The sequence below is a fragment of the Habropoda laboriosa genome, unplaced genomic scaffold (genome assembly GCF_001263275.1).
Source record: "Habropoda laboriosa isolate 0110345459 unplaced genomic scaffold, ASM126327v1 scaffold102, whole genome shotgun sequence".
Lineage (NCBI taxonomy): Eukaryota > Metazoa > Arthropoda > Insecta > Hymenoptera > Apidae > Habropoda > Habropoda laboriosa.
The window spans coordinates 112,423-125,069 of record NW_017100262.1 but is presented as its reverse complement, the minus strand read 5'-3'; the positions used below and the strand labels follow the sequence as shown (position 1 = coordinate 125,069).

The window sequence follows — 12,647 nt, the reverse complement described above, 5'->3', positions numbered from 1 at the left end:
GGACTTTCTTCCTCGCGCAGCCGAGGATTTGCATCTCTCAGCGATCCCGCTTTCGACCGGCGTAAAAGGATCCGGTTTCGAGATACGCGACAGTGCGAGTCCCGCGGGACGGAAATCCGCGGATTTCCCTTTTTTGACTGGCGTAGCAAGCGTGTGGCTCGGGGTTGAATCGCGTTATTGCGCGAGTTGCACACACGTCCACGGGATCCGCGAACAAGTGTATCTTTATTTGGTGTGACGCGAGCCTCGGGGATTCTTTCAATCTGCTGGGAAAGGTGTCTTGTTTCCTACGTCCTGGAAAATATTTACAGAGACAGCGGAAGTCTCTTAGGTGAATCAACTGGAGAAAAGAGAGAGAGGATTATTTCGAGAGCTAATTTCAGAGTCCGCTATAAACTGTTGAAACAATTCCGTGTCACGTCTATTCGCCGAATAATACCAACTTGGTTTAGCCAGTCGAGAGAAATTTCCGTGGAAAATTTCAAATTTTACACCGCCTTTCTTTCACAGTGCTATGTACAATGGTTAAACGATCAAAGAAGAGGAGGGACTAGAGAATTGCGAATAAATTTTCAAGCCTCGCAACCGTGGAATTTATTATCGTTGCACAGACACGAAGAAAATTGTCTTATAAATAATCATCAGACGGAGAGAGAGAGAGGAGGCGGTGAAAGAAACAAAAGCGTGAGCACCCCTCGCAGCGGTGCATAACGATCGGAGAACGAAGTGGACGCTGCTGGCCACGAATTTCGTTGGCGAGCACCGTCGGTGTGCCGCCTCTAATCGACACCCTTTGACCTCGTATTTATGCAAATGAACCGTAAAGAAGGCTTCCAAGCGCAAGAAAATTATCGGTGGCTTCGTTTCCGCCGCTGGGAAATTATCGGGTTCGACGAACGCAGTTTTACCGAACGTGCATCCCTTATTGCATCTCTACCACCCTCTTTCGCTTCCAACAAGATTCTGCTCTTTATGCAATCTGATACTTGTCGATCGAAGTAACCCCTTGCCTTAGGATCTTCTTACGACTGTGTCCTCGTCAAAAATTTATCGTCGCCCTCGTGGTGTGGTTCCAGAACGCTTTTTGTCACAAAAGTGAAGATAATCTCTCCAAGTTTTTTTAAGCACACCTTACAAAAACTGGATATGTGTACCCTTAGTGAATAGAAAATTTGATAGTGTCAAACGTTTTCCACTTGAATGAAAATCGCGTAAATAAAGTCTGTCGGTACAAAAAAAAAAATATTGGAAATAAAAGCTAGTACGTGTAAGTCTCAGAAATACATATTTATTTCAAATAAATAAACGGGAAGACGGGTGTATTTAGTTTTCTTTTGGTAAGGTTCGAGTTAGATTTCAAAATGATCGTAAATGAACTATGCTTCATTTTCAATATTTCAGAAGTTAACTCAAGAATTCCGTCGACGTCACCGACCAAAGCAGAGCTAGCTGCTAGTCGCTCGTTACGAAATTACGCGCGAGTAACACGACGTCGAATCCTCGCCAGCACGCGTCCATCGCTCGTTTTCAATTAAGCGTAGATCAATTTCGAAGCTGCCGCGTATTTAATTGATCTAACGCGTACAGGTGGCGTTATCGCGTGGCAATTCGAACCTATCGGCCGCTGTCAATCAAGCGTTTTCATCCGAAACCTGTCATCTGTCCCCTTTTCCCGCGTCGAGCTGCCTCATTCTCCCACCAACCAAATCATCCGATAATGAAAGGTTCCGAAAGAAATCAATTCGTTTCCACGAATTTTATCATATCCAACAGAGCCTCTCTACGTTAAAAATCAACGAAAATTCACTCTTCGCGGCACGTTGCCGGAGCAAAGTTGAAAACAGGTTTATGAATCATTCGAGCGCTGCAGGTAGACGATTTCGACAAATATTCACGAGCAAGCGACACGGCGCGTTAATTAAAAATGTCTTCGTCGCTTTCGAGCGTCGCTGGTCATGCAGGCGAAGCGGAGAGGAGAGGGAAAGCTCATTTTCCGTGGCAGCAAAACAGCGTGGTTTTAATTGTAAATTTAATCAACCGTCTGTGTATAAAGGTGGAATTAAAATTGGTCGAGTTTTCGCCTGCGATTCAACTTTGCACCGCTTCAACCTTCGTTGAAATTTTTACCGAGTTTCGCGCGGCAAAACAACGATAACCGGTGCTTTTTAATGGAAAATTTGCCCGCTCTCTCTCCGTCGTAGCACCGGGGATAGTTTAATTCGTTGTTAAACAAGCCCGTAAATAAAGTAGGTCTGTTTGGCGGATAGGCAGGCGACGGGTAAGTTTTCGTTGGGAACGTCTTGGTTCCGCCTCGAGTTGCGAAACGATCGATGCACACGGCTATCGATAACCATTATCGGTGCAATCGATGTACGTAGAGGCTGCTCTGTCGCCTACTGTACCAGATTACTGTCCAAACAACAGGTGGTTCTGAGAACGGCAATTAATCGAAGGAGGACATAATTTACACCCGTCGATCGGTTTTTGCTACCCGACTACCACCCTCTTATCGCGACTTCCGCCGAGAAAATCGGGCAAATTAATAATAACTGAGATTTCGATAATTCATCGTCTGACGTTCCACTTAAAAACGACCGTCAATTTGATTGGGTGAAGCGTTAATTGTCGACCTCTTAACGAATTCGCCTCGTCTAGGCTCTTTAAAAATTCGGCAATTTCTGGGAATTATCGCGAATTTTATGTCGAGCATTTGCCTATTAGTGGATGGCATTAGGAGTCGCAGGCAGACTTTGTATTTCACCGAAAACAAAGATTTGCATTAAAAACCTCGGTACTTTAATATTGTAGGATGTTTGGGCTGAGTGATAGTCGGATCGAGTGAGGAGTGTTTGGACCGAGTGACAGTTCTTCCGAAAATCAAGAGTGTGCGAATGCGGGCACAAATCTGTGATCGAGCGTGAGCGGGTATGAAAGACAAGAGCGAAGGGAGAAAGGAGGATTGTAAGAAAGACGAAGGGTGTCCACTTACACAATATCCCTGCAATGTTACAAAAACCGAGAGAAAGAAATACGCAATTTCTCGGCGCAGTTTGTCACATGGGAACACACGGTTAAGGGGTTAAGTAGATATTTAGGAAAAAGTTGGAGGGTAGACGCGGTGTGTCGCATTAATTCCGAGCAAAGTCTCGCGTCTGGCGGGCGAATAAATCTGTCAGCGGGCGAAATGGGCCAGAGGAAGCGTGTTTCCTTTGAAATCCCGGAAAGGAGAGACTGGAGGAGGGGGCCTGTAAAGCTTGGTGAAAATTCTTAAACTGGTTGGTGGGAAAACCGCGGCGAATCGATGTGTCCGGAGGTGAAATCGAGTTACCCGGCGCAGCGTTGGTGAAACACGAGGAAAACGACCAACGGTATACTCTCTACCTAGGTTGGCAAACCGCCGCGTGAATTGAAATTCCGAGCCGCTGGATCGTTACTCGTCGTATTTCGAGGCGGGACGGTGAACGTCTCGTGTCTTTGGACCGCGGCGGGGGCTTGGAAAACCGGAGGAAAAATTGTCGAGTGGATAAAACTATCGGGACGGTTAAGGTCACGTATCTAATCTCGAAGAGGAAGATAAGGAAGCGTCTCTACACGGACGAGTCTAGGCACGGAACGTTCGAGATCGTTGGCTGGTAGAGAGAGGATCGAGAACCTGTTTTATCGTGGAATAATGGTGGAAAATGGAAAACGTCACGTACGTAACGTGGATCGATCGATGTTTCCCTTATTGAACGGTTCGTTGATGGGTTTGACTTGTCGGGGAAGGAGATAAATGTCGTGCATGGGAGATTGGTGTAGTTGGTGGGAGGGATATAGCGGGATCGGTCAGCTGTCCAAGTTTACACAAAGTTTACGATGTTTACGACGAAAACGTGAGGAGATAAGGAGTGGAAAAGGGTTAGGTGACGGTGTATCGATCTACTCAACTCTTTCACCGCTATTGGCGCTTGTAGACGCTTTGAAAACTTGTTTCATTTTTTATTTTCTCCTGTGCACTCTTCCACGTTAGTTCAATAAAACGAATTTTAAAGTGATACGGCCAAAAGCAAAGTTTTTAAAAGGTGGTAATACACGCTATTTTTCTTTAATTTGTGTTTCTTCCAACGACTATACTCTTTTGCAGTTCCTAACGTACTCCAAAAATTACCAATCTACCGCGTTAGTTTTCTCACAAACCAGAAATCCAGATTTTCAGGCTTTCCTCTAAAGATCCGCAAGCGAAATAATTCCCCGCATCCAGCAACGCAACGGAAGGCGATCCGTTTGATTTCTGGCAAGGTACCAGCCGAAGGGATAAAACGACCGGCACGAAAGGGAGACCGAAGAGCAAAAGGAGCAAGGGGAACAGGAAGAGATTGTAGGAGGGCGAAGTCACGTAGGTAATCTACGCCTTGGACTGTGCACGCGGGGGAAAAGAAGCGAGCCGAAAGTGTACCGTTCGAATCCGCAAGGCGGTTCAAGTGGATTGTGGCGCGAACGAGCAGCGGATTTCCCGCAGGAACATTATCATTTTAGCCGGCGGGGATTGCGGCTCGATTATCGATTCGAGGTGGCTCTCGTCAAGTAATCAACCGTCGGAGAACTCCGCGCTGCTCTTTCCTACCCCGCTTTTTCCTCGCACTTCCCGTACCTGGTCTTCCGGAGACCGAGAAGCGCTAACGAAACGTAAATTCTCTTTTCGCAGAACCAGCTCTTCCCTCCCCCACGTTCCTCGCCGCGTGTCTGGGATCGTTAGCGTGGAATTTCTCTTGTTAGTGACGACGCAAGCCTCGTGAGTAATATCGACGTTTCGCGCGTGAAGCGGAAAGTCGCGAAATTCAGGCGAGTCGAATTCCACGAATGAATTGGGATGAGAAAGAGTGGATAATAAATTGTAGAGTGTTTTCTACCCTCTAGATCCGACTGGAACTCCAGAGTTTCCTACATTCTAACGAATTTTCATCAACACTATAAATTTCGGGGTGCTCTGAACCTGGCGTAGAGTCTTTTTCAGTGCTAAAACAGCCTATTTTCTGATTCGAATTGGGAGTGCACGAAAATGTGAAAATCATGGGACTCTGGTATCCCATTTCTCAATGAAAGTAATTAGATCTTTGTCCACGAGATAGCGAAACTATTCGAAAATATTCGAAGAGATGCTGTAAGTGTTCGGTAATGAGAGGCCTCGCGTGTGCACGAGGCAGCAATGGAAGAAGAAAGAATCGCGAGGAGGGATGAAAAGGCAGGCAAAAGTCAGTGGAACATTTGGAAGCGGAGCACTAAACGGGACCACGGTTCGAATGATAAATGGGTTTTAATCAAACGCGTTCCTCCGGCCACTTGGCTGAACGGAGCATCGACCTGTCGCTTTGGCGCATCGTTCGCCGAGATAATTAGATCCTGAACATGTTACATTACGGGAATCTCAGTCGGAACGAGGGTACCGAGCAAATTCACACGCGTTCATCTCTCGATAATGAATCGACGCGATCGATCGAACGAGGTCTTCGCTGTTCCAACAATAAGACGTTTCGAGGATTTGCCGAGTTCAACGAGGAGAATGAGGTACCTTTGCTCGTTGTGCTTTACTGCAAACGAGCGGAGGAAAGGTTCTTTGGGAAGCAATGAAATTAATTGTGTCGTTTACCTCTTTAAAAGCGGCTCACAAAAGAACAATGCCCTTTGCTGTGCATGCTCCGTAGCGAGGACACTGGGAAATGTAACAAACGTTGACAATGGAGGAACAATAGCGGAAAGAACGTGCACCGCGGTCTTTATGCCGATGTTTTGCAAATTCGCTTTGAAATTCAAAAGCAGATTCTTTGACCGGCTGATAGAAACACGACTTTACCCGTATGAAGCTTTTTCACGTGACGAACACCCAAGCTCACTTTGTTCGTTTCGTACGTCTACCGCGGATAGAAGCTATACGCGATACTCGAGCTGAAGGAGCAGCGAAGCAGCGACGACGGAGAAAAGCTTTGGACTCGTTAAAATTCTCGCGAACCACCGTGGAAGCCCGAAAATTAAACGAAAATTAAAGAGGGGAAACTCGCCAGCGAACATCGTGAAAATAATTCACGGAGCTCTGGTTCGAGAAAGAAGCCAGGCTAGAAAGTTTAGTAGAGACACGCCGCGTCTCGAGGTGTTAATTACGCTTGACTCGTTCTTCGATAACCCGTTTCTAGGCAGCCTCTGTCCGAAATTTATTTCCACCGAATCCCGCTGCATACATATTCGCTTTAATCCCTGTTTACGTTAATCCCCGTACGAACGAGCCTCCACGCGTCTCTGTTTGCACGCGCGACAGTCTCGCGGCGCGTTAAAATAACAGCCGGGGCGACGATGATGTTACGCGGCCCGGAATATCCTACGAACGAGTCTACGCCACACGGCTACGAGGATTACGCGCCGGTGAAATTTTCCGGGTGTTGGGGAAACGAGGTAGAATCTTGCGAGGGAAGATTCTACTCCGGGATGATCGATCGGTTTGACTTTGCTGTCTACGTTGACAAGGCACTCGCGGAATGATTAATGTCGCGAGGCAAGCTCGAAGCAGGGTTTTCGGATGAAACGGAGTACAGTAAATTCTCCACAAGTGTCAGTCCGCAACGAACCTAAACCTGACACTTGTAGAACGCGGAATGATTAATGTCGCGAGGCAAGCTCGAAGCAGGGTTTTCGGATGAAACGGAGTACAGTGAATACTCTACAAGTGTCAGTTCGCAACGAACCTAAACCTGACACTTGTAGAGTCAGCGACTACGTTTTCGAGCCTCGCGCCCGCCTTTGTAGTTTGCCGAACGTAGACAAGGACAGAGAATAAAGATAAGGATGAAACGTAAATACCAACTTTTTTAATTTTACGTTTTTTTATCCCGAAATTCTTCTCAACATATTGATGAGATTTTTCTCATGAAAATGACATCAAACACGACATAATTTGAACAACATTTACTTATTAACACGTTCACTGTGACGCAAATCTCACCACATGTTAAAAAAAATTTCAAATGAGAAACACGACATAATTTGAACAACATTTACTTATTAACACGTTCACTGTGACGCAAATCTCACCAACATGTTAAAAAAAATTTCAAATGAGAAATATATAAGTTACTATTAAATGGCGACTGACTAAATTAAACGAAGGCGTCAAAAATTAACTATTAACCCTTTGCGATCGGTGCCGCCATAGTGGCGGCATTTCAGTTTTGTTCTAGAAATCGGTGTCGCCGCTATGGCGGCATGATCTTTGTTTTGTCAAGTATCGTACTTTGGAAAATTACAAAAATTAAAACGTTTTATTTTTATGCACTATAACTAGTATGTATTAAACGAAATGTATCAGTTTCAAAATATTCTGTTTTTCAATATCCTTATACATAAAAAGAAAAATGTAAATTTGCTTCGACTAGCTGGTAGTCCCATCAGAGAAATGTGCCGATCGCAAAGGGTTAAACGCTTGACCGACAGCGAGCGAGGATAACAGAGGCGTAGGACCATCTATACTGACACTTGTAGAATCCAAACTGACTGACACTTGTAGATGTCGTGAATTAGTGTTTCTTTTGTGACACCGAGGCATTCCGATCACTGTTTCAACCCATGTATAGGCTTCTTACACAGTTTATTTTAGACCTTTTTCTGTACTTGTGCTCTTGAAGATACTGAGAAACTTCCATTGGGAAAAATTGGGACACTCTGTATATGGCTCATTTTGGCTAGTGTTGAAAAATTTTGAACCCTTTGCAGTACGAGAAGAGATTGAGAAGAGATATGCAGGCTTCTTACACATTTTTTTAAATTTTTATAACGAAGCTCTAGACAAACTTTCATAGGGAAAATGACTTATTTTGGTTAATATTAAAAAATTTAAAACCCTCTGCACTAGGAGAGGAGACTGAGATGGAACGTAGGACCTATAGACTTTCTTCTTTACTTATATCCATCGAAGATACTGACAAACTTTAACCGAAAAAACAGGGACACCCTGTAAAAATTTAATGGACTTTTCAAAGCTCCGATTTGCTACACCCCTAAGCAGAGAAACCTTTGAGCGCAGAGGGTTAAAGTGTACATCGTTCTTTCGTGTAAAACGTATTCCAGCATCCTCCAGAACGTCTCGACGAAAGGGTTTCCGTGTAACCTGCGCGTAGAACACCTGTAGACTGCTTCCTCCTCGTGACACTTCGAATTACTTCGCTATCTTCATCGGAAACAAGCAAATTATCACGCAAGTGCCACGTACTCTCGCGCCAAAGGTAGAAAATCGCGAATTCTACGCGAAGATCGTCTTTAGAAACCTTCTCAATTTCGATCGATATCTCTCTAACGGTCCCCGGGATCCGTTCTCCCCAGCGTTAATTAATAATCGTGGCTAATTACGCCGGACGTGTCGATAATTAAGCCGCGTTTGGTAAAATTGCGCGGGATCCGTGTTAACTGGCGCGCATCCGGCACGGATTACCGAGACCGCGGCTCGACCCAATTAAACGGCTATTCTTGCGTTGCTTCCCTGTAATCATTGTAATTGCGCGGAATATCGATACCTAGCCTCGTTTCGCGAGAGAGCGGCGCGGTGGTCTTCTTGCGGTCGCGGTTCCGCGCCGCGATCCATTCTCCTCTAGGAACCATCGAAATTAGCATAATTGCTGGCCAGCAGCCACCGAGAAACGCCGAAATCCAGGCAATTAGACGTCCAACTTGGCCAGGAAACTGGCGAACAGAACGGTAATACGGTGTTCTGTTACCGTCTATTAGAGAACCTTGTTGACGATCCTCGTTAGAAGCTATTGATTAACGAGGAGGAGCAAGGCATCGTTCTCCTTTGGAAACACGATATTCACGCGACTGTGCCTGAATCGTATCTGGAACTTTCGGTGTTTCAACCTGGCGAATGATCGAAATGGAAGAAGTTGGAAGGTAACCGGAGAGCCGAAGGATAGAGAAAGGTGGTCAGCGACGAAAGATTCCAAGCGATCGTAAATTGATACTGTTAAAGATCATTGGAAAGGCCACGGTGAGAGAGACGACGTAATTAGGAAGTCAAGGCTACGGGTGAGGAGGAATGGAGAGAGACAGAGGACCACCTTCGGGTTAAAATTCATGCGAAACGATAATTCGAGGCAACAGGTTGGCACCGTTGATTTTTCGCCGCGGCCATCGGATCCCCTGGCTATCGAGGTCGTTCCCTCGCCTCTGACTCGAGGTGACAGCCGATCCACATTTCAAGACAGATCGAGGACGTTCCGATATCTCGCGAATTATCGACTTTCTCTGTATTCTATATACCAGTTGTACCGCGCGCGTCTGTCACTTAACGAAAAAAACCTCCGCCGTGTCGAGGTAATTGCACGAGACGCAGGAGTAAAAAGAAAATTCGTTTATTGAAATTACACGTTTGGCGATAGTAGATCGCAAGTGGATCAAGATTGGTAGGCGCGTGGGCAGCTATTACGGCCGAGTAGATCTCGTTGAGATCAGTTTCCAGCTGCAGTTTGCAGGGGCTGGTAGCTGATTAGGTGAGTGGATCACGCGAGCCTTGCTAAATAGGACGAGCTTCTGATAGAATAATTCCTCTATCGAGCGAATATTCGCGCGTTCCCGTACGAACGATTTTCGAAGGAAATGTACAGTCTATCGAAAGTTACACTTAAAAGTAACATTCTACGGGGGGAAATCTATACTCTACGACACAACATCGAGACAACACATAGAGTAGACAGACTCACCAGAAATTCACCACTGCCAAGGCTCTGCTGCGATCCGCGAGGCGTGACTGCTAGATCAGGCACAGTCGACGTAGAGAAGCTTCTTCTAGCCTGCTGAGAACACTTATGCTGACCGTTGATCCTCTGTGAAGTATAGCTGGACACGTGGTTCTCGGTTAGCTTCGAGGTCCATATCTCTTCCTCGGGTTGAGGCGATTGACTGATGGTCCTGTGCTTCGTGAACCTCGAGATCCTCTCTGTTTTCACCCAATCGTGATTCGGCCGAGGTTGCCGCGTAATGGTCTGCAGGGATTTCATCGCTTTGAACCTGGAGAAACCGTCCTCCATCGCCGCTGCCCACAAATGATCCGGAAGATCCTTCGATCCGCGCTGAGTCTCTATAGACTGTCTGTCCGAAGAGGAGCCCAAGCCTGACGTGGTCGGTGTGTTGGGATAGAATCTTCGATAGGTGTCTTTCGAATCCTCGATGTCCGTGGAGTAGAAGTCTCCGTCTCGCGACTCCAACGATCGGTTGTTCTCGTGGAGGTTCAACGACGAGCCGATTCCCGTCGATGTCGTCGACGTGCGGAAGTACTTGCTCTCGTTCGCGGACGTCCATATCTCGTCCGTCATCGACGAGTCGATTCCGGTGGAGGTCGTGGGCGTTCTGCGTTCAGATTCGGGCCAATTTTCTTAACGTACCGATTATTCGGTCTATTGTACACGGTGTTCGGGTCTTTGTCGATACGGTTCACAAGTGTGAATGAAAAGCGATATAGACAGAAGTCCCGTGAGACGACATGTTAGATATGGAAATTTCTAGGTACCGTGAAAGTTTCATCTAAATATCTAAGCACGTGATAGATGCAAGGGACTTGAGCTGGGCGAAGATAGGTTAGAAGAGAATTTACGTGTTGCAGTGTCTGAAAGCTGTGAAATCCTGTCCCAACCACGTGCGTTTGTTTACCTCTACTGGGCAAAAAGGTTAAAAAAAAAGGCAAAAAATTGACAGAAACACCCTGTGCACAATCCCAAGAACGGATGGTAACCAAAAGATCTGGTTGCGCCCTTGTAAAACCGGCGAAAGAAGAGAACCCTGGAAGGCTGGCGAGGAGAGCAAGGATGTACCTGTAAGAGAGGTTCCTCTCCTTCCAGAGCTCCTCGGGGTTGATGGACGTGTGGCCCGCGGCAGTATTGGTGAGAGTGGTGTGGTGATTGGCGTAGGAGCACCTCTGGGGGAAGCCCATGCCGTCATCGAGGCCAGCCGCCCAGAGCGACTCGAGGGGTAGGTCCGGGGTGCCAACGGAGATGCCCGCACCTCTGTTGCTCCCTGTTCCCGCCCCGTGTTTCCCCCCGTTCGAGGGGAACACTCTCTCGGCACCCTGAAGGACGCAGCACATGCTCGTGCTACTTCCTCCACCACCGCCGACGCCGCCACCCTCCTCCGCCTCCGACCCCCTGGAACCAGAGCTTTGCAGGCAACCTATTGTGACCGAGCTTTTAAGCTGTTCGCAGGCCTCGACCCCTTTTTTAAGGGGCTGACGACCTTTCCCCCGGTAGCCTCCTCCTCGACTACGCTGGCCTTGTCAGGCCTCGTCTCTTCAGGGTCGACCCTTCATCCTTCCCTCTCTTCGTTCTTCTTCTTTACTTCTCTCCTCGAAGATTCTTCTCGAGATCGTTATACTTAAGTCGACGAGAGAAAAGACGGGTGGAATTGTATTTAATGGAAACATAATGCCGTTTATATGGATACAATATGTCGTTGCAGAGTTTGTTTAATCAAATCCAACAGAAAATACCTACTATGTAAAGTACGACTATCTACCCAAGCCTTCCGAGATTTCTCAGCAACCGGACGTTAACGAAGAGCAGAGACGAGAGAGCGGGCCGTTTCGCCATCGAATTTCCCAATCGATGGTTAGAACACGAGCAGCGTGAGCGCGAGCAAATTGAAAGCCGCGTAATTCGTTATTTACCAAACGTTGTTGCCCGTTGCAATTGATCCGAGCCGCAGGATGATTTATCGACGACCTCCCCCGGGCCCTATTGAGCGCCGCGCGGAGCCGACATTCGCGGCGACCTGTCTCCGCCAAGGATTTACGACTGATACGGCCGAGACTGGAGCCACGAGGTCGAGCCTGCCCACTACCGACGCTTCAGGATCTTGATATTGAAAGGTGTTCCGTCGACGATTTCACGGGGAAACGGGTCCACCGCCCCGGGGCTTGTTTTGATAACCTTGTTTGCGACTTCTCGCTCCCTTTCCACAGGCTATCGCCGTGTTTTTCTCGGATATGGTGAACTTTGCCTCCGCCTCTGGCCGTTCCAACCGACGAACCACCTTCCTCGTTTCTCTTTCGAATCAACGATTATCGTCGTAGACAAAAAACCGTTTATTTTTTTTTAATAATAGAGACACCATTCTTCGACTCCGCCTCGAGGCGTTTCGAACGATCAACTATCTTTCGTTTCTCTTTCGAATTAACGATTAGCGCCGGGGACAATTGACCGTGGTATTTTTTCAATAACAGAGACACCCTCGTCATTCTCGTAACTTTTTAACGAAGCTTCAGACGACCTACGTTCACATAACACTTCTCCCTCATTTATACCCCCCAAAAAAACCGGGACACCCGGTATACAATATTCCTGGTATAATCACTCCTGCGGAGGACCGTAAGACGGCGATGGTTGATTCACAAGGACAACAAATTCGCTCTCACCCGTGTCCATAATTGGTGATGAGAATTTACGAGGATAAAAGTACACGCGGAACGAGTTAGGAAAGACGAGGCACACCGTGGGTAGGAAACGAGAACTAATGGTTCGACACTCGAAAAATTGGATAATATCGCGAGGGCCGCCATTAATAACGCGCTTACCGTCGTAACGCCGGTAATTTGCCAGGCGCATACGCGCTCGTTCCCTCGTATTAGTATAAATCGCGTCCCG

General features: G+C 47.0%; 1 protein-coding gene across 1 annotated transcript in view; it reads right to left on the bottom strand.

Annotated features, from left to right (window-relative positions):
* The window catches only part of LOC108572956, a 116,505-nt gene extending 105,410 nt beyond the window's left edge, over nt 1–11,095 (bottom strand). The window contains exons 1-2 of the mRNA XM_017935303.1: nt 10,824–11,095; nt 9,717–10,362 (exon numbers count right to left, since the gene is read on the bottom strand). Of these exons, the coding sequence (XP_017790792.1) occupies nt 9,717–10,362; nt 10,824–11,095 (918 nt within the window). The remainder of the gene's footprint in view (nt 1–9,716; nt 10,363–10,823) is intronic.
* Nucleotides 11,096–12,647: the final 1,552 nt, after the last annotated feature.